This window comes from Lemur catta, chromosome 1 (genome assembly GCF_020740605.2).
Source record: "Lemur catta isolate mLemCat1 chromosome 1, mLemCat1.pri, whole genome shotgun sequence".
NCBI lineage: Eukaryota > Metazoa > Chordata > Mammalia > Primates > Lemuridae > Lemur > Lemur catta.
Genome location: NC_059128.1, coordinates 102,500,015 through 102,523,358, shown reverse-complemented (window position 1 = coordinate 102,523,358; position 23,344 = coordinate 102,500,015). Strand labels below are relative to the sequence as shown.

At 38.7% G+C, this 23,344-nt stretch overlaps 1 protein-coding gene across 2 annotated transcripts in view; it reads right to left on the bottom strand.

The window, feature by feature from the left end:
* The window catches only part of REC114 (REC114 meiotic recombination protein), an 89,017-nt gene extending 76,682 nt beyond the window's left edge, over positions 1-12,335 (bottom strand). For both annotated transcript variants that reach the window (XM_045531631.1, XM_045531640.1), the window contains exon 1: positions 12,177-12,335. In XM_045531631.1, the coding sequence (XP_045387587.1) occupies positions 12,177-12,335 (159 nt within the window). The remainder of the gene's footprint in view (positions 1-12,176) is intronic.
* Positions 12,336-23,344: the final 11,009 nt, after the last annotated feature.

Sequence of the window (23,344 nt, the reverse complement as noted above, 5' to 3'; positions counted from 1 at the left end):
TTAATGGGGGGGAGAGATACATCCTGATAAAATTCCTGAATTACAAGGACAGAGGAAGATCTTAAAAGCTTCCAGTTAAAAACAAACACGTCCTCCACACTAGAGGATTCTAGAGAATTCATTTTTTAAGCGGTATATGAAGAGAAAAGATCAAGTATTTATCCTACTTCCTCTGTACAAACCAACCACCAGGAACCTCGCTTTTCTTCACAGAAATATTCCAGATAATATATAAAGAAAATATGACAAAATTACAATATCAACATTTTGCAGCTCCTAATTAATGGCTGTAGGCATTGTGCATCAGAAATAGGCACAATATACCTCCTAAAAGAAGAAAACCAAACTACCTATGAAGTAGCCTTGCCAAAAAGAAAATCAAACTTGAATTTGATCAAACCTCTAGATTAAACTACCAACTCACAAGAAATACAGAGCACAAAGGATCACGGTAAAAATGCACCGCAGAGATGCAGTCAGCAAAATCCATACTGTGAGAAACTCTGCAGAGCCCAGTTTCTTCAACAGATAAATTGCAAGGAAGGGAGAGACGTGGGGTGGGGAAAACATACGGAGGGGAAACCTAAAAATTAAAAGATATACTAATCAATCACAACGTGTGGCCCTGTTTAAAAGAATTATGACATTTATGAGACCATTTGAAATCTAATCACTGACTAATAATATTAAGAAATTATTAATTTTTTAGGGTTTTATGCTTATGTTTTTTAAGAGTCCTTGTCTTTCAGAGATATGAACTGAAATAACTCATGAAATGGTGTCATGTCTGGGATTTGCTTCAAAATAACCTGAGGAGGAAGAAGTGAATAGGGTACAGATGAAACCAAATTGGCTGTGAGTTGCTAATTCTTAAAGCTGGGGGATACATACGTGTATCACTACGCTATTCTGTCTACCTTTGTGCTTGAAATTAATTAGAATAAAAAGTGCTGCAAGAGATTTCCATGTCCTTTGTTAACTAGATAGAAGCAAGGTTAAGGAAATCATTCAGCTTACTACAAATGACAAGGACACTAAGGACTTGAATGTAATGTCCTAATTCTACAGAAAAATTCCAATATCATACCACCTAACATAATCCAGTTACCTGAGAAAACAATCCTTATTTCTGGCTTTTGGGAAAATACCTTTAATGAGTGATAATTTTTATGTTCACATTAATTCAATATGGAAAGCTCAAAGAAAAATGTTATCTCTAATGACCAAGTCATAACATACAAAGATAATAATGTTAAGGTGTCACAGAGAACATATATCATATTCACATCTCTTCATTCTAGCTGCTAACCTAAATTTACCTTAGCACTGACATCAACCTGACCCCTGTCTCTGGCAGTATGGTGACATCAACACAATGGCACACACTGAGATTTATTTGGAGCCTGCCTATCAGAAGCTTATACATCAGTTAAGTAACTAGAGCACATCTTATATGTAGGTTAAATAAACAGAATCTTCTCAAAAGTTATACACATGTATTTGTGCAAGTCTGTACAAAAAAATCTAAAATGAAGTAGAAAAACATCAAGAGAATATGAAAACATAGAAAAGTATTTCAAACGTACTTACCCTAAATTATAGGTACATGAAAGGCTAAAGTAGTACTATTCTTCAGATTGTGATGAATTAAATTATGTACTTGATTATGGGTTTTGTTTTATGTTTTTAAGACCCTTCAAAAAGTGTAACAGCTTTACATATTGGCCCAAACTCCTGATTTGTGCATTACAAAATATGAAAAATATGCAAAATTGCTAAATAGGCTATCAACTGCCTCCCCACTGACTCTTGGTAGCTAAAGAGTCTCATAAATTATTTTAACAAACTTGTAGAGTATATTATGCTAATGAAAGTGGTCCTGCCACATACCCATTACCAAACTGTGAAATTCAGCATTTTTTTGATGTTTCACAGAAATGAAAAGTGAATAGTATAAACAATACAAGAGCAATAAGACATAGACCTTCCTCCCTATAAAGTAATGATATATACATGGGGAATCTTTTTCTTTTAGAACCTATAAAAAGTACTTCATGTATCAAAGCATGAGATGTGATTCCCCTTCTTTTACCATATATTCCTAAAATTAAGATTATTGATCATGAAATTATCCAGTCCTATAAGGATAATTATAGCTACCAAAGTTGACTTGATCACCTCTAGTAGTAGCCATAAATATATTATTTTAATATTTACTCAAAACATCTTCCATGCAACAAAAGAGTAAGTTCTTATCTCTGAACTTACTAATCAAGGCCCCTCTGGATATTGTTCTTTCTACAAAAAATACTCCTAGGACATTTCTCCAGTATGTTTAAAAATCCTTAAAAAATTTTCCCAGACTAATAAATCCTATAAAAATCACCAACTATACCAGAAAGTGGTGCTTCCCATTGGCACACCTATCTATCCTAGGTCTCTGCAACTCTCACGTTCACCTTTGATACCTTCACTGACACACTCTTCTATTCATTCACAAAAACAAAGCCCAATTAAGCTCATAACAGTTCCAATATCCAAATTATATTTCTAAATCTGAGTTAAAGAAACACCTTAATTTATTTCGCAAATATAGTGCTGTAATTTATAAAGTGAAAAACACCTTATATTTCAAATGAGCAGGTACTTGAGCTTAATTGGTGAGCTCTTTCAGTAGTATTGCCTTAATGCATAGTGTCTGGCACATAGTAGGTGGGAAATAAATCCTAAAAATGAATGAATTTTAATACTCTTGGGCCTCCATTCTAAACTGTAACTTCTTGGACTCCTTAAACCACTAAACTGAAAAAAGTCTTCTTCACTGTATTTGTCCAGATAAATTCCACCTTAAATCACGTTATACAAACAAGCCATGGCCTCTATGAAAACTATGTCTGTTACACAATAAAATTAAGCTTTTGTTTATTGAAGAAAGAGACCAGAGACAGATCCCAAGTTGGAAATATGTATTTATAAACTAGTGCTTTGGAATAAGCAATGATTTTTTTTTTTGAGAAATAAAGAGGAGTTTAGTAATTTGCCAGTAAATGAGGTTGGCAGACTCCCATCGCAAAGTACCAACATCCTCATAAGCAATGATTTTGTCATAGAAAAAAATATTAGAACAACAGTTACAAAGTTCTTCCTCAAAAGCTATGCAAGTTACAATGTATATGGCACATAATTGAATTAAACATAACCATAAGCATAGGAATATTTCCATATCTATCAGTCAGGTATAGCCTAGAGTATGTAGAAATTAACAGCCCCCCAGAAACAAAGGTTTATTTCTCACCTACACTACCTGTCCATCCTCATTCTACCTGTCTTCACACTCTACCTCGCACTGCCTTTCATTCTCACTGCAGGACCTAGGCCGACAGAGAAGCCAACACTGTGGCAAAAGAAAGAATAATGCATCATGCACTGGCTGTTAAAGCTTCTGCCCATGACGTCTGTCAGTACTGCTCACATTTCATTGGCCAAAACCAGTCATATGACACACTTAACTTTAAGGCCAGGGCTATGCAATCTTAGTATATTTGGTAAACAGCACTAATGACTACTACTTTATAAAAGACAGTATCTGGAATCAGACAGCCCTAGGATCAAGTCCCATATTTGCCACTTAGAAGTATACTTAATTTCCTCATCTGCTAAATAAAAATAGTAATAACTGTTTTATAGGATCATCTGAAAGATTAAAAGAAATGTAAGATCAGATGTTTAGTGGAATGCCTGGCCTTGATTCAGTCACTTAATAAATATTTGGTTGGGGGGAGGGATCTGCCAAGCACTGTTCTAGGTATTGGCATATAGTAATTAGGCACTAAATAATAGTTTTGTTGTTGTTATTATTACAAAATGCCTTTTGAGTTCCTACCAGGGACCCAAGAACTAAGTCTATTTCTTAGTAGTCTCCAGATTCAGAAGAAAAAAAGTGTATGACAGACTGCCAGTTGTCCTCCTATATCTACTTTTCCTTCTTATGTGGTAATAAAAGCCTTAGTTTTCAGCAGGACACATGACCTTGTGGAATACAGACCACATACACCAGCTGTCCAGACAGCTAGGATGGTCACAGGTCTAAGTTCTGGCCACTATGTTGTAGGAGGAAGTGTCATACGGTGGCTTACAGGAGACTTCCTTAAGAGACAGCAGGCATGCACCTTTTGTCCATTTCTTCATCCCCTTCTCCAAAAGAGGGTTAGAATATCGATTCTATCTCAGACTGTGAGAGCCTGGCCACTCGTGGCACAGGACAAAATAGAAGGAGCCTTACTTCCTGCCACTGGAGTGTCACACCAGCTCTGGACTTTAATGTGGACAGTAATAAACTTTCATTTTATTTAATCCACTATATTTTCTGTCACTCAGAGCCAATCTTAATCCTAATTAACACAAAATATTACCTGTTAACTCTTCAAAAAAAGCACGCTACATGAAAAAACACTAGCTCTTGATGATACTCCTACAGCTGCGTAAGAGAAGACACCAATGTAGGAAGGAGCAGTGTAGAGCAGAATGAACATGAGTTTTAGAATCAGTTCTTCCACTTCCTATGTTAGCCTTTGGCAAGCTGTTTAACCTAACCAGGCCTCAGCTTCTTGTCTATAACGTGGTAATGAGACCTTAAGAGTTGTAAGAATTAAACAGAAAGAGGGTTATAAAAATACATTATAAATTATAAGGTGCCATATAATATCAGCACTACTTTGGCAATTACTCCCTTTTCCCCACCCTTCCTTCAGAGTTGGGGCATGCAGATTGATCGCAGTACATAAGAATCAACTAGAAAGCTATCCCAGAGATTCTAACGTGCTAGGTCTAATAATGCAGGAACCATGAAGCTGCGTTTTCAACAGGCACCCCGAGAGACTCTGATGAATGTCTTCCGCCCACCTTGAGGAAACTTGCTCCATTGATCAGGCTCTACATATTCTTGTAATCCTCTACTCAAGTGCTCTAATACTTTAAGATTGTGTGATGTTCCATAGCACCTCCAATGTCCAGCTGAATGCCAGGTACCAGGTAGATAATTTAATAACACTTTCTTGAACTAGATCTGAAGTAGAAAAAGACTAAGTGGAACTGAATCAAAAGACCCACTCTGGACTGCCTCTCTAGCCAACAGGTAAAAACAGATACCTCCTGTTACTTCCTCTCCTACCTGAAACAATTAAAAAACTGGACAAATTAGAGGAAGCAACAGTTTTTAAGATAATAGATATCAGGTAATAAAGGACATGATTACTGAGAAATGATAGGAAACAAAGGAGGTGAGCCTTACCACACTGTCCCAGATTACTTCTTGGAGAGTTTCCAGGTCGAAGTGCAAGAAGGAGAAAGCCAGGCAGAGCCTGGCAAGGTCTCTCTGAGTGAAGGAGATGGAGCTGCAAGTCCAAGAAGGTCAGTGCGGCTGGAGTTTGCAGGACAGAACAGCAGCAAGAGGAGAGAAAAGCTACACGGAGGGAGAACTCCAGACGCTTGTTAAGACTCCTATCAGCTGAGTACTGATCAGCATATATATGTGTGAGGAAACTGCCAGAGGCTGGGGAAAGAACCACCTGAAAGGATTCAGGGAATAATACCCAGAGCTCACTCAAGGCAGGGAACAGTCCTGTTAGCAGTCAGAGAGAACATAATTTTCAGGGCACTGAGTAGAATACTCAAGAGTTTTGCCTCCAGAGTGAGAAAAAATTCACCCTAGACGAAACGCTCTGGTCCCACCTGACAAAGATTAAAAGCAAGACTTGAAAGGATCAAACTGTTTGCAAGTAACCTATCCCAGAAAAAAGCTCAGGAATATTTACAGGAATACAAAAATATCGTGCACCCAAGAAGGTAAAATCCACATTAGGCATCCAGTAAAAAATTATCAGGAATGCAAAGAACTACCATTTTGCTATTTTAAGAAATAATTTGAGGGTTTTACTGAATATTAAATTTTCCTTAAAAACAAAACCAAAACTTCCATTTTTGTTATTTTCACCTTGTGGGTTAATCTCAAAATTCCTCATCCACATCATTGAACTGCTATCGGCCATATGAAATATTAGCACTTCTAAGGCAAAGAGCATAGAGGGTAAAAGCACAAGCTTTTTTAAGACAAGAAAACCAAGGTTTGAATTCTTTCTTCTCAACTTATCTTTGTGTTCCTAGGAAAGCCACTGAACCTGAGTTTCAGTTTCCTTACCTATAAAACAGGTATAATAGTATTTGCTTCATAAGGTTGCTGTAAGAAATATACTAAACACTTAACAAATAGTAGGTATCATTTAGTAATTATCACATTATCATAAGAAAAGTTACCATACCATACATTCAAACATTTACTGAGCACCTATCATGTGCTAGGTACTATTAGGCACCAGGAATACAAAAGAAAAAAAGACAGTTTAAATCAAAGTAAATCTTATGTTAAATCAACATTTAAAAGTTCATTTCAAGTACAAAATTCACATTCTATTTCTTAATTTCTAAGTAGGGCAATTATTTTAAGTTCCTCCTATAAAAATTAAAGGAGGATTTTTTTTCTCTATGGAAGGAAAAAAATAATCTAGAAGTTGTCAGGTTCAACCAATTAGGGCATGTCTGAGAAATCCCTGGAATCTGAAAAACATGGGAACTCTTTAATTTAAAAGCAACCTGCAATTAACATCACCTTTCAAAATTATTCTCAAATTAGTAGACTAAATTATATTCAGACATAAAATACATAAAATGGACCAATCTGTTATTATGATAATCTTTTCAGAAAGGCTGGGCGAACAGATGTAAGGAACTAAAATCAAGTTCAAGTTTGTATTTCGTTTGCTCATTCCACTTAAATGGCAACAGATGGTTTAAATATTAACTCTATTAATATAACGTTTGCATATTCACTATGAATCTGATTGCCTTACCTCATAACTTCATAAATTCATTTTATTAATTTTGCCATATGGCTGCCCATTTCAATCAAGATCTTCTAAGCCCTTGTCTCTCAAAGTGTGGTCCTCGAACCAACAGCAACAGTGTTACCTGGGAGTTTGTTAGAACTACAAAATCTCATTTCCCATACCAAATCTATCCTGGCATTTTTAACAAATTCCCAGATACGCACATTAAGTATGAGTAACATAGCTCTAAAACATTGGTATTTTTTTACTTTTTTTTTTTTACTGTGTTACAAAAAATTTGCTTTTTTTATTTGCTTCCAAATCGCAGTTAATTTCTCTCTAGATAGTGACTTTTAATAAGAAAAATTCAATTTAGAGAAGTAAATCAAATCAGTATGTATAATAAAGTATATTAGATATTCTATAAAATAGATAGTCTATATAGAATAATCTTTTTGTCTTAGATTTGACCTTACCTCTCAACTAGGACTTCAAGTCTTAGAAATCTTGTTGTACTATTCATTTTTTCTCTTGAGTTGACATTTTTGTCTTGGCATGTAGCCACTGTGATGAAAGTCTTCTCTGTAATTAAACAACTATATAGAACTGTACCGGAAGAACAGATTCTCCCCATAATTTCAGAAAAAAAATGAAAAAACTCAAAATAAGTTCAACCAAGGTTGAATTTTAAAGTTTCTGAAATAAAAAAACAACTAGAGTGACTCTATCCTCTGCAATAATATATTTTTATGCTTTACCTAACCTATCTTTTTTTATTGCAGGTACCACATATTTTTAAAATAAAAAATTCACATGGGACTTAGAGAGTACAGTTCTTTAGATGGCTCATCTTTTATTATTATTATTGCACAATAGTCACAGTGCCCATAAAATAGAACAAATCTTGTTTTCTCTTTCGTTTTTCCAAAAAAATGACAGACCTAGGCTGAAACTGAACACAGCAGGTAGGATGGTTCGGCACAGATTCAAAGGAAGGTACAAATGCTCAGTTTTCAAAAGCCAACCTCATCTCTTGTCACTGTAGCCGTGGATTTATGCCAAACATTTGAAAACTGGTGAAAAGTACTGTTCCTCATAAGCAATTATGAAGAGCTTTGCAAAGAGAAGGAAAAAAGTGCAATAACAATCAACTCCTCAGAATGGTCAAATGTCCATGGCCTCTGGGTTGCAGGGTAAGAATATAAGTGTTACCTGGCTGCATCCAAGCCAATGCACCCAACACAGAGGCCTTAAAAGAAAGGGTTTAAAGAGTATTAAGAGAAAGTATCAAGGAACCTGTTGGAGCAATCGCAAAAATTAAATATGCCCTGAAACAGTCCTGGCTTTTTATAAGACCCAATCATAGACCAGTTATCCTTGAATTTAATTCTTTCTTCACCCCATTTTGAATTTTCAGCCTCTGTCATTTCTCAGGATACAGTGTTCCACAACAGTACAACTAAGTATTTAATGCCTTTTTTATGGTCCTAGATACATTGATTTGAAGCTTTAAGGAATGCCCCTGCTCTAATATTCTAGAATGTGGTGAATAATTCGTCATGCTCTATCACTACTCACAGTCATAGCCAAGCCTCTGAGAAGAACTGTCCATGCACAATGGCTTCATTTCCTGACCCATCAGTCACTCTTCAGCCCACTCCTACCTGGCTTCCACTCCCTTCACTCCATGGAAACTTGTCTTAGCAAAGACCATTAAGGGCCTTTATGCTGCTAAACTCAATGGACACCCCTTCATCATCATTTTTCTTCACTTTGCAGCATCATTCAACAAAGTTAAGCAACCACGCTTTCCCCTCGAAATGAGGAAACTTCATTCTCCTGGGTACAACACTGCAATAGCATTCTAAGTGATCGTCCTAAATCCACTTGTATTCTCCTCTAGTTCCAGCACTCTGCAGCCAAAGTGGGGATCTTTCAAAGATGAAAATGTCCCTGTTTAAAACTCTTCAGTAGCTTCCTATTGGTTTTAGAATAATGTTCACAAGGCACCTGCCTGCCTCTCCAGACAGCCTCACCTCAAGCTATCATTCCCTTTGTTCTATAAGCACCAACCTTACTGACCTTCTCACTACACATCACACATGCTGAGGTTTTCCCAGGTGTGGGGCCTTTGAACATGTTGTATCTTCTACCTGGAATATTTGTTCTCTTTATTTTACTCTTCTCCTATCTACTGCTTCTCAAAACAAACATACACACAAGTGTGCACACACATGGACACACACTCACGTGTGTGCATAATCCCAAACCCCAGCATCCACATTCAAACTAGACCAAAGGGAACCGAATGACTGGCAATCTGTGGTGTTAAAACATACCACCAGAACAAAATAATAGTAACAGCAAACCCTTACATAACTTAACATATGCCACGTACTATTTTAAGTGGTTGAATAAGTACTAACTTATTCAATGCCCAAAACAATCCAATGAAGTAGGTACAGGCATATCTTGTTTTAACTGCACTTCATTTTATTGTGCTCACAGATAACTATTTTTTACAAATTGGAGGTTTGTGGCAACCCTGCATCCAAGCAAGTCTATTGGTATCATTTTTCCAACAGCATGTGCTCATTTGTGTCTCTGTGTCACATTTTGGTGATTCTCACAATATTTCAAACTTTTTCATTATTATTATATCTCTTATAGTGAGTGATGTGTGATGAGTGATCTTTGATGTTACTATCGTATGTTTTCAGGAATCACAAACCATGCCCATATTAGACAGCGAACTTAATCTATAAATGTTATGTGTGTTCTACCTGTTCCACCAACTGGCTGTTCTCCTGTCTCTCTCCCTCTCCTTAAGCCTCCCTATTCCCTGAGACACAACAATATTGAAATTAGGCCAGTTAATGACCCTTTAATGATCTCTAAGTGTTCAAATGAAAGGAAGAGTCACATGTCTCTCACTTTAAATCAAATGCTAGAAATGATTAAACTCAGTGAGGAAGGCATGTCAAAGGCTGAGACAGTCCAAAAGCTAGGTCTCTTGCACCAGTTAGCCAGGTTGTGAATGCAAAGGAAAAGTTCTTAAAGGAAATTAAAAGTGCTACTCCAGTAAATGACAAGAAAGCAAAACAGCCTTACTGCTAAGATGGAGAAACTTTTAGTGGTCTGGAGAGAAACTGAAACTAGCCAGAGCACTCCCTCAAGCCAAAGCCCAATCCAGAGAAAGGCCCTAACGCTCTTCAATTCTATGAAGGCTGAGAGAGGTGAAGAAGCTGCAGAAGAAAAGTTGGAAGCTAGTAGAGATTGGTTCATTAGGATTAAGGAAAGAAGCTATCTCCCTAACATAAAAGTGCAAGGTGAAGCAAGTTCTGATATTGAAGCTGCAGCAAATTATCCAGAAGATCTAGCTGAAATCATTGATGAAGACTCAAAGCTTCAAAAGACAGGCTGATTCTCTTGTTAGGGGCTAATGCAATTGGTGACTTTAAATTGAAGCAAACTTCCATTCTGAAAATCCTAGGGCCCTTAAGAATTAAGCTAAATCTAGTCTGCCTGTGATCTATAAATGGAACAAAAAAGCCTAGATCACGGCACATCTGTTTATAGCATGGTTTGCTGAATATTTTAAGCCTACTGTTGAGACCTACTGTTCATTGACAATGTAGCTGGTCACCTAAGAGCTCTGATAGAGACATACAAGGAGATTAATACTGTTTTCATGCCTGATAACACATCTATTCTGCAACCCATGGATCAAGGAGTAATTTCAACTTTCAAGTCTTACTATTTAAGAAGTACATTTTGTAAGACTATAGCTGCCATAGATAGTGATTCCTCTGATGGATCTGGGCAAAGTAAGTTGAAAATCTTCTGAAAAAGATTTACCATTCTAGATGCCATTACGAACATTAGTGATTCATGGGGAGGAGGTCAACATATCAACATTAACAGGAGTTTGGAAGAAGTTGATTCCAACCCTCATGGATGACTTTGAGGGGTTCAAGATTTCAATGGAGGAAGTAACTACAGATTGGTGGAAATAGCAAGAGAACTAGATTTATAAGTGGAGCCCAAAGATGTGACTGAATTGCTGTAAGCTCATGATAAAACTTGAACAGAGGAGGAGTTGTAACTTATGGATAGATGAAGAAAGAAGGTTATTTCTTGAGACAGAATCTACTCCTGGGGAAGATGCTGTAAACATTGTTGAAAGATTTAGAATATTACATAAACTTAGTTGGTAAACCAGCACCAGGGATTAAAAGGACTGACTCCAATTTTGAAAGTTCTGTGGGTAAAATTCTATCAAACAGCATCACATGCTACAGAGAAATCTTTTGTGAAAGGAAGAATAAATCTACGTGACAAACAGCATTGTCTTATTTTAAGCAATTTTCACAGCCACCCCAGCCTTCAGCAACCACCACCCTGATCAGTCATCAGCCATCAACATCAAAGCAGAACCTCCACCAGCAAAATGATTACCACCTGCTGAAGTCTCAGATGACTGTTAACATGTTATTTTTTAATCAAGGTATTAATACATACATTGTTCTTTTAGACATAATGCTATTGCACATTTAATAGACTACAGTATAATGTAACCATAAACTTTTATATACACTGGGAAACCAAAAAATTCATGACTTGCTTTATTGAGATGGTCTGGAACCGAGCCTCCAATATTTCCAAGGAATGCCTGTTCTATTGTTATCTCTTTTTTAAGATAAAGTAAGGTATAGAAAGTTTAAAGAACTAAATCAATGTCACAGAAATTCAGTGGCAAAGGTAGAATTCAAATTTAGTCCTGTGTGAGTGCTTGACTGCCAAAGAGCATGACAACTTGGTTATGGATGATCCAATCCTCCTTCCCATAATTACATAGTTATTTGGACAAATAACTATATCTTTCACTAGACTGAAAACATCAGCGAGAGAAGGGATCTTTATTTCTTGCTCGTTGCTATATTCCTAGCACCCTGAATAGAGTCTAGCACATACTTGATGCTCAATATGTATTTATTGAATATATGAATGTTTACTATTCCCCTGCATAATTAATTTGAGAACGTAATGGGTTCCAGTCATATCTCCTATTACTATCCATACGTGTGTGTATATATTTATATATAGATATCTACTGTTTACGTTAGCTATCGGCCTGTCGATTCCTCGCCATGCCTGGCAGTCCCTCGGTGTCCCCTCCTCCTGTCCAGGTCGCAGCTGGGGCACGGATCCCCCAGTGTGGCCGCTGGCCTCCCATCCTCCCTCCCTCCCTGGGGGTGTGAGCGCCTCAGAGCTATTCCTGCCTTCAGACCTCACCTTCCACGTGGGGGAGGAGGCTGTCCCAGCTTCCAGGCCAGGCCCGGGCAACTCTCCGGTGCCTGAGAGCATGTAGCGACCATACCGCTGCAGAGACCACTGGGCCGCCCCTCCTCCAGGGAGCCCGAGGCCTCCAGACGCTTTTCCCGCCTCCGCCATGTCTGACTTCCACGCACGCGCAGCCGGCGGGAAGCCGCAATCTGCGCAGCTAACCAATCAGGAAGCGACCCAAGGCCCGCCCTCCCCCTCAGCGGAGGCCAATGGGCAGGCTCAGAAGACTCCTGCAGGGGGCTCCTCCGGGCACTGGGGTCGCTCTCGACCATGGCACCGAGTAGAGGTTGTCACTTCTACCTCGAAGTGGGGTTGTGACACTTGTAAGTGGTAGCTGATCTCACCCCTGCAGCATTCCGGCCCTCTCCTTCCCTCAGGGAGCCCATGTCATCCTGCAGCAGCTCTGACGCTGAGAAATTTCCAAAACTGGCTGACTCCTTGTAACTTCTACTCACTGGCACCAGGCCGGCTTTCTGAGGCTGCCTGGACAAGTTCCCTGCCTCACAGCAACCTTTCAGATGACCCCGCCGCAAACCCACCACAACACAGCCCCAGTTCCACCCGCCGTTTGGGAAACGTGGCTATTTCCTCCTCATCCATCCTGCGGCCCCCTGGACATAACTCCCTGCAGACTCTGAGAGGAGCAGATGGGTGGGGGGCTGCCGGCGACAGGAGATATGCCTCAATCAAACAGCAGCTGCAACTAAACGACATTTCTGCAGGATTTATAGTCGACAGACCATTGCCACATCTGTTATTTCATTTGTCCTCCCAAAAACCTTGTGGTGAATTAAAGAAGCAAAACAAGGATTATCACCCCCATTGAACAGAGGAAGGCAAAATGAGGCCCAGAGGGTAGAAGAGATTTGTCCACGGTTACACAGCCAGTGAATGGCAGAGCCAGAGTCGAACTGTGGACTCCACCACCTGTCCATGTATCCTCCCGACTAGCAAAGAATTTAGTCTGTGTCAAGTCAGAAGCAAAGTGTACAAAGGGTGGAGGCTATGTTAACCAAACACATAAAATAGAATTAAAATTCAAACAATTTTTAAAACTATGCATCCGTAAGGGTACTAAATGCATAGACAGTAGTTGGAGAGGTGGTACCATATTCACTCAACAAAGCATCAGTTAAATACCTACAGTGTGCAACTATGCTAGTCAGCATAGGAGTTACAGAAATGGATAAAAAGCATGCAATGTAACCTCCTGGGACCTCAGGATCTAACAAGGAAGACAAAGCAAAGTGCAAACATACCCATAATACCTGACAGTTAATGCCACAGGAAAGGTACAAACCCTGTGCTCCAAGGGTTCAGATGAAGTAAAAAAATCTACCAATGGGGAGAGGCAGTGGCATTTGAGTCAGGACTTGAGCGGTGAGAAAAAATTTCCCAAGGGAAGATGGAGGAAACTAGTATTCCACCTGGAGGGGAAGTTGAGGAGTGAAGTTGCAGAAATGATGACAATGACATAACTAGCTAGAATGCAAAGTTGTTTTTTAAGGAAAATGAGGCAAAATGTGAGTTGGGGCAAAAGAGCACTGAACAGCTGCTAGGGAGTATGGATTTTACTCGGTAGGTGGTAAGGAATGTGGAAAATTTGCATAAGGGAATGACACCATCATACTGGCAGGTTAATCTCTCCAGAGCATATAGGATAAATTGGATTAAAGCAAGTGAAATGTGTTACTTATGTTTCCAGTACTCCAGTAAAGTTTACCGGAGGGGTCAGGTTTCAGAAACTGCTTCTGAAGGTCCTTAAATGACACAGCAGTACTGCATTTAATGTAGTAGTAAATGGTTAAAAACTTGGTTTGAATCTCAGGTTACTTGCCAGCTGTGTAACCTTGGGGAAGTCACTTAACCTCTCTGTAAAATAGAGTTATTAAACAACTACATTAACAGGGTTTTTTGAGAAGATAAAATAAGAACATATGTGGGAAAACACTTGGTAAATTACAAAATGGTACATATGTTGGCACTTTCTATTTCCAGGGTTAAAGTGACTTTGCGTGGGCTCCCTACAGGCAGGGAGGATGGGAATGGAAGCCTGACATTGGGTCTCAGAGGCACTCACCTTCCAGGTCCAGGGCTGTGGCTGCTGTCAGACACCCTTCACAGGAACAGATGGTGCTCACAGTTGGGACCCTGTCAGTGCCCAAGGACACCGAGGGCCCTGCTGGGTTCCCACCTGCAAGCTCTCTTCCTAGACAATGCACCTGTGCTCGAGCTTCTGGGGCCACCAGCGTCTGCCAAAAACAGGTCACGTCTGCAAAGGAAGATGTGATAAAGCCACAGCTCAATGTACAGATGCTCTTACAAACTCATAATATTAACAAATGTGACGAGCACTCAAGAGGTCCCAGGCACTGTGTTAGGTGCTGGGGATATAGTAGAGAACAAAACAGACTTTGCATAAGGGAGTGAAAGAGCTTCTGCCCCCTGAAGCTCATAGTCTAGTCTAGTGGAGGGCAAAACACTGAAGAAATTACTCCATATTTTTAATGGCCATTGAGTTTCTTTTTTAAGGATAAAGCTGTAATATTTATTAAGATATAATTTTATACAATAAAAAGCACAGATCTCATATGTTCAATTAGGCAAGTTTTGATACCTATAAACACTCATGTAACCACCATCCAAAACAAAATATAGAACATTTCCAAAACCCCTAGTTTCTCTTGTGAGTGCCTCCTCTCTGTTAATATTACCCCATAAGGGCAACCAGTGGTCTGATTTTTATCACCACAGCTTAGCTTTCCTGTTCTGGGACTTTACATACATGAAATCACACAAAATGTACTCTTATATCTGCTTCTACTGCTTGGTGCAATTTTGTTTCCTTAGCTCCATCCCTGTTATTGCATGTATCAATAGTCCATTTCTCTTTAGGGCTAAATAGCATGCTATTATATGACTGTTTCACAATTTGCTTATTCTTCATCTGTTTCTGGTCTTTTGGGTTGTTTTCTAGGTTTTTTTTCCCTAAGATTGTTATGAACATTTTTGTACAAGTCTTTTTTGTAGATATGTGCTGTCATTTATTTTCAATAAATACCTAGGAGTAGAATTTCTGGGCCATCGAGCGATATGTGTTTAACTTTATAAAAAACTGCCAAAGACTCCTCTATAGTGGTTGTATCATTTTGTACCCCCACCAGCCTCTTTCATTTCAGCCACTGTAATGGGTGCGCAGTGGTTTTTCATTGTGATTTTAATTTGCATTTTCCTGATGATGTGTGATGCTGAGCCCCATTTCAAATGCCTTATTGGACATTTGCATATCTTATGTGTGAAGTGTCTGTTCAAAGCTTTTGCCATTATTGATTTGTAATCAATATTCTGAGTACCAGTCCCTTGTCAGATATATGTAATGAAAATATTTTTGCATTCCATGACTTGCCTTTTCATTCTCTTAACAATGTTTTCAAAGAGCAGACATATTTAATTTTGATGAAGTGCTCTTTATTAATTTTTCAGGTGCTTCATTTCAGTGCTTTTTGTGTTCTGCCTAAGAAAACTTTGCCTTCCCTAAGGTTGCACATGTATTCTCTTGTGTTTTCTTCTAGAAACTTTATGGTTCTAACTTTTGCATCTAGGCATAGGATCTTTCTTGCATTAAATTGTTTGTGTAGAATGAGGTAGGGATTAAGGTTCATTTTTTTCCCATGTAGATATACAAATAATGTTACCCGGGAGCAGCTGTCAACCAATGATTAATGGAAATTGTCATAAAACTACCCCAGCTCCCTCACTCCTCATGTGGGATAACTCTGAGATTTGGGTAATACCCTGTTTCCTAAATTCCCCGGAGAGAGCAAGCTCGTTACCCATCATGGTAACTAACTTGGTAATGATTCTTTCTGGGCTAACTTCCCTTTCTCCCTCCCCTACCAGTTATTCCTGGGATCACCTCTCAAGTAAATTGCTTGCACTTGAATCCTTGTTCCAGGGTCTGCTTCTGGAGGAAACTAAACTAAGACAGGGACAAACAAGACAGACATCCCTGACCTCATGTATTTAGCTTTAAGATACTTACATACAAGACGATAGTGTATGTAAGAGGCCTCTGGAGGAGAGAGAAGTCATTCTCACATCCAAAGTTGACCCTCCAAGGAGGGGGAAGAGGGGATGGGTAAATCCATTCCTAATGGATGCAGTGAATGATATCCGGAGGGTGGGCATGTTTGGTGGGTGGTGCAAAGGCAATTTATATAACCAAAGCATTTGTACCCCCATAATACTCTGAAATAAAAAATTAAAAAAAAAATAAAAAGTAGACCCTCAAATGCTTTGCTGACTAACAACAGCCAAACAACAGCATTTGTGGTCAGAACTAATAAATGATCAATGACCATGAGTTAACACATCCCCCTCTTTGGAGACTGTTACTAGTTAGAAAAACCTAGCTCCTAAAGTTAAAAAAAAAAAAAAGAAAAAGTCATTTATTTCACTGAACATCTTTTTCATCCAAAATCCTTTTACTGTGTAATTCTGTTTTGCAGATGGCATAAATAACACAGAGAGATGCTAGCTGTGTGAGTAAGTCAGCATCATTGTTGGAGGCAGGCTGCAGAGCTGGTTTTGGAATCCTGGCATACCCCTTTCAAAGCAGACTAGGGACCCCATACATCACTTCTCCCTAGGATAGTGAGTCAGCAAAGGAAGTGATGGCTTCGGTCTCCTTGGATCCCCTAGATGACAAGATGACAGGCTGTGTCTGCCTGCTGTGTCCCTCAGCAACAGCTCTGGGAAACCACGCAGAGTGGTTGAGAACTGCAGAGCAATGCTAGTGACTGCAGGGGTTTCCCCAGAAAAGCCCTGTTTGCATCGGTCAAGCCAGATGAACTTGGTCCATCACGTCAGAGCCGGGGATGCTGTGTAAGAAGGGTATGTCCCCACAGCGCTTTACACTCACTACTAGAAAGCAATTATTTTCAAGTTTCTGCTCTGTATATTTCACGTGCAAAAACCAACTAACTGCTCCATTGCACGTAATTGAAGGGATTGCGGCGTGGCTAGGCACAGACAATGGCAACTTGTCCACAGGCTGCTGATTGCTGGCACAACATGAAGAGATTAACATTGACTTTTCCCTCTTATTAAAAGCACAGAGAATAACAAGCTAGTAAAAAATGTTTGCCAGCTGGTAATTTTGGAAGCACATTTTACAACGGTAGATTAGAGTCAGAAATAGGAATTTATAGCAAATCCTAGAGAAAGAATATGAACTCACACTTTGAAGAAAAGGACTATATATTATTGATGTTGGAATACAGAGTTCCTGGCACATGGTGGGTTCTCAATTTTTTAAAAATGAAAAGACTGAAATTTTTAATGTGGAAGCCAGAAAGGGACAATTTAAAAATCACTTTGAGTGTATGAAAGGGCTCACAGGGGAAATGGTTAATAACCCTTTCCCATCCTACCTCTACACAGTTGGAACAAGAAGAAACATCCTCACCCATGTCATAAGGAATCAGAGCTAATGTTAAAGAGGAAATTTTTGTATCTCAAAATCTTAATCTAATATTTGGTATTTTAGGGGAATTTCTAACCCTGATGCCTGCAAATACATAGTCAAATACAGAAGCACAGAATCTCTAGAAATCTCTTCCAATGTGATGCATCACTTATTCCATCATTTGTTGCCTGACCCTGGAGAAGTCATTTAACTCGCCTCTGTAGAGTGAAACTTAAAATTTACACCTCAGAGGGCAGATGAAAGCATCATAAAGAAAATGCTTTGTGCTGGGAGTGACTCAGCAGCAGCCTTTTTGAGCTTAGTGGTTGGGAATATTTTGAATAATTTAGCCTGCAGCCATCGCGACTGTACCTCCAACAGATGTTAGGTTAGGACTGGCTGAGACTGGGAGGTCAAAGTTTTAGGGGGACCCTGGAAACAGTCAGGGCTGCTTATACCATTTCCTTACACCAAGGGCTTTAGCTCTGAGGGCATTCATGTTTCCAAATGAAAATCCTTTCCCCAGGGGATAATTCTAATGACAAATTGAGAGATCCGAGGAAGAATAAATTTTTTTTTGGAGTGGTCATAGCAGTTCAGCTAATTTGTTCATTCCTTTATTTGGTAGGTATTTGTTGGACTTACTCTGTGCCAGACACTAAGCAAGGTAACAGAGATACAAATCTGAATAGGACACAATTCTCCTGAAGATGCTTATAGTCTGGTAGAGGGACAGACACAAACACAAACAATTTGCAATATAATGTGAAAGATGTTCAATAAAGTTAGGAAAGGGGGAGTGATACATTCAAACAAGAGCAGTTAAGAAGGCGTGCGGGGGGGGGGGGGCGGCAAGGGCAATATACATAACCTAAACTTTTGTACCCCCATAATATGCTGAAATAAAAAAGAATTTAAAAATTAAAAAAAAATGATGTCAAGTGTTGTTAAGGACGTGGAACAATGATAATTCTCATATATTGCTGGTGGGAATGAAAAGGTTACAGCTACTTTGGAAAACATTTTTGGAACATTTAGCAGTTTCTAATAAAATTACGCATACAAAAAAAAAAAAGAAGGCGTGCAAAAAGGTGGACTCTTTTTTCCTTGGGGATAAAATTCACATAACATGAAATTCACTACTGTAACCATTTGAAAGTGTATAATTGCAATGTACATTTAGTACATTTACAATATTGTGCACCCATCACCACTGTCTAGTTCCAGAACATTTTCATCACCCCAAAGGAATGCCCATACCCATTAACAGTCATCCCCACCCTCCAGTCCTGGAAAGCACCAATCTGCTTTTTGTCTCTATTGATTTGTCTACTCAGGATATTTCATATAAATGGAATCATGCATACATACATACATACAATCACACAATGGCCTTTTGTGTTTGGCTTCTTCTACTTAGCATAATGTTTTCAAGACTCATCCATTTATAGCAGGTATCAGTGCTTCATTCTTTTTACTTCTTTTTAATGAATGACTCATATCCTATTGTACAGATATACCAATGTTGTTTATCCATTCATCGGTTGATAGGCATTTGGGTTGTTTCCACCTCAATGGGGACTCTTGAACATTGCTTTATTTATTTTAGGATAAAAATGGTTTTTTTTTTAATTCTCTAATAAAGCAAGGAGTAGAGGCTTCCAGACAGCATAGTACACTTAAGTTTACTCCTCAACAACTTCTTCCATCTCCAGATGCATAACGATGACAGGTCAACCAGAAGAGATGACCCAAAAGAGATAGCTGGGATCAAAGGCAAGGCAAGCATCTCTGGAACATAAATCTACAGCAGTGAGCAGGGATGAAGCCAGGGGCATGCTGGGCTCCAGGTCTGGCCCCAGACAGCGGTGGCAGGGAGAACAACTCCAGCGGAGAATCAGGGACCAAACAGCTCCACACAAAGCACAGAATGGATTCAGGCTCCCTGCATGAAGCCAGGAGCTGGAGAGGGGTACCTCTGCTTTGAAAGGGGATTAAAACGGCTGCAGCCTGCTGCCCAGTGTAACTGTTTTCAGGAAGATAGGAACTGAAGGAGGCAGGTAGACAGACACAGCCTCACGAGCAGGACCTGAGCCAAGCCTCCTGCAGGCTCTGGGAAAGGATATCCCCAGCGTTGTGGCAGATGGACACCTCTATCGGACTCAGTCGTGGACTGGGGCCTGGGGGCCTAGGTGAAGGCAGTAGCACCACTCTGCTGCTAGAAAGTAAAGGAAAGGTGAGTAAAAGCAGAAAGATTCCCACTTAAAATGACCCCAAAAATCAAAATCTAAAACACACAAGAAATACAATTCTGGCAAAGATGCTCAGCAAAATTAATAATAGGAATACCAACTCACTTCTGACAAAACTTAATTGTATAGACCAGACTGACAAAAAATGCTGTAAAATGATTAATATCATTACAATCTGCAACAACATGGATGAATAACATAATATTGAACAAAAGAAGCCAGATGCAAAAAAAACAGGCCAACTAATCTGTGGTGTCAGAAGGCAGGATAGTGGTTACCCTTGGAAGAGAGCCTCAGATGATGCCAGAAATGTTTTATTTCTTGACTTGGATGCCTGTTACATGGGTGCCTTCTCTTTGAGAAAAGTCATGGTGCTGTTCATACAGTCAGTCCTCATTATTCCCTAATTCTGTATTTGCAAATTTACCTACTCAGTGAAATCTATTTATAACCCCGATTTGTGGTCATTTGCAGACATACACATTAAGGGGAAAAACTTAAGTCACCAGATGCACATGCTCCCAGCTGAGGTCAGATAAGGCAGCTCTCTGCCTACTTGTTTCGGTTCTGATACTGTAGATATGTGTCCTTTTGCAGTCTACTTAGTGCCACGTTTTTTGCTGTTTTGTGCTTTTTCATGTGACTTCACTGTTTAAAGTGGCCCACAAGCATAGTGCTGAAGTGTTATCTAGTGTGTAAGTGCAAGATTGTGCTGTGCCTTAAGGAGAAAATACATGTCTTAGATAAGCTTCACTCAGGTCTGAGTTACAGGGCTGTTGGCAGTAAATTCGATGTTAATGAATCAACCATGTATATTAAATAAGGTGTCCTTAAACAGAAATACACACAAGATTATATATTGATTGTTTGGTGAAACTCTTGTTACCAGAGGCTTGCAGGAGCCTAATTCCACAATGGTTCAGAATTCACTAATTCAGTATTCTTGGTGACTTTATAGAATACAATTTTCACAAATAATGAGAATCAACTGTATATAATTTTTGTACTTTTATATATATTATACTCCAGTTAAAACACTATTCATTTAAAAATTTAAACAATTGCTGGATACAGTGGGACAAGCCAGTGGTCCTAAGCTATTTGGGAGGTTGAGGCAGGAGGATAGCTTGAGCTGAGGAGTTCAACACTATCCCGGGCAACATAGCGAGACCTCATCTCATTAAAAAAAATTTTTTTAAACAATGAATTTTCAATGTAATAGCTAAGAGAATTTATACTTCAGGATACTCACTAAAATAATTATTAGAGGATGTATTTAATAATAGCACAGAAAATTGTTTCAAATGTAGAGAAGTTTAATTATTGAATATTTAAAAATCCTTTTATGTTAAAAATGTAAAATGGAAACTTTAAGGAGGTAATAAGATGAAGGGAGAGAGGTACTCAATGAGCAGTTAAATTATGACAATGTTCAAAGGTAGGATTAAAATATTTAATAGCTTAGTTTTATTAGAAAAGTGAGGAGTTAAGTGTTCATATATCAAAAAATATATATAAGCTACTAAAAAAAAAGAAGTACAATCTATAGCTTCCAGATGAGTAAACTAGAAAAAGAAGATTGGGATAAAGAAAAAATCTATCAAAAGAAAGAAGAAATAAGAAACAATGGTAAACAGAAATCATGCATAGGCTTGTTCTAAAAATTCAAATATATTTTCAAATATATTCAAATACATTTACATATTCACAAAAATGTGAATAGGTTATAGTCACCTATTAAAACATAAATTATCAGATTGGATTTTTAAAATCTACCTATATGCTAGAGTCAATTATATTACATAAAATTATAGTTAGTTATCAACTAGAAGAATATCACACTACTAAAAATCCCTAATTATCAGACAAAAATAGCACATACATCCCAGAAAAGTAAAACATCAATACAGTAAAACATCAAAAAAAGAAGTAGTAAAAACAAAGGAATAACTTAAAAGACCAAATGTATTGTCATGTTAATAAATGTAGCTATCAGCTCACCTAGCTGGGGGGAAAAAGACTATGATCACAAAGCAAAGTGGAGGAGAGATTTCAACACGTTTCTGAAGAGAAAAAAACTACAGGAGGAAAGGTACCTGGTCGAGTAGGGCAAGGGAGGCTGCAGCCTGGAGCATATTAGGGAAAGGATATAGCCTAGAAGAAAGCTACCATGTCTGGCAGAGATGCCATGTGTCCCCGAAGGGCAGGAGTGAGATGTGGGGCTGAAACAGATGGGTTAACTGAATTTCTATAAATGGTACATCCTCTCAAAACTTGGGTGTAAAACAGCTAGCTACAGGGCATCTCTCCCCAGGCAGAGGGTTCTTCCATAGAGAAATAGAATAACTCCCTTTTATCTGGTATTTGGGGGCCACTAGGAGTAGAAGCAAACTTCCTACCTTCCTAACTTGCCTAAAGCAAAGTTCACCAATTCTAATGCCCAACCAGAATATTATCATTTCAATCGCCTTTTAGTGCCTCACTCTTAAATAAAAATCAACAATATTATCAGACCTTTGACAAAAATCTCCACCATAAAAAGGAGACCAGAAGAAAGGATAAATGACCCCAGAGAACAGAGATATCTAGAGAGGAGAAGAAAAAATATAACTAAAATCTTCAGAGAGACACAAGAAACTTATATCTATAAAACAAGAACAGGTTGCTATGGGAAAAAAAGCAATTAGAGGAGAGAGTGCTCTTAGAAAATTAAAGTTAACCTGGACAAGTATAAAAGAAAACAGAAGAATTGGAAAATAAAGTTGAGGAATTCTTCCAAAAAGTAGGACAAAAAGCCAAAGAGACAGAACACATCAAAGAAAAAATAAGAATGATCTGAGAGCTCCAGTGGGATCCTACTCAGTCATTCTGACCTGTGTACAACCTGGAAATATGAGGGAGTTAACATCCCATGGGGCAACCCTTGACCACTGGAATCTGGGAGCCCATGGATAAATGAGTTCATCTCCTATCCTTGGGGCTAACATTCCGTGGCGTGGTGTTTTCCATGTGGTTTTCAAAGGAATCTCTGGTGAGATCAAGCCCCATTAGAGTAGCCTACAGTGTGACCAGCTAGAACAGATACTCATCCTTGGATTGGCTTTCTTCTTTCCCTCTTCTTAGGCCTCCCCACCTCTATCTCCTGGGACAACTTCCCTATATAAATAAACTATCTGCATGCAAGCCTCTGTCTTGACCTCCTCTTTTGGAAGGAATCTAAGATAAATCAAAAAAGATTTTTCACTATTACAAAAAATCCTGCTTTGTGTTTTAATATATTTCTTTGTGAACATGTGTGAGTTATTCTCTAGGGTGTAAAAGTAGGACTTTTGAGTTACATAATGTGTGCATTTTCAATTTTATTAGAATTGCCAAGTTACTTTCCCATATGGTTTCAC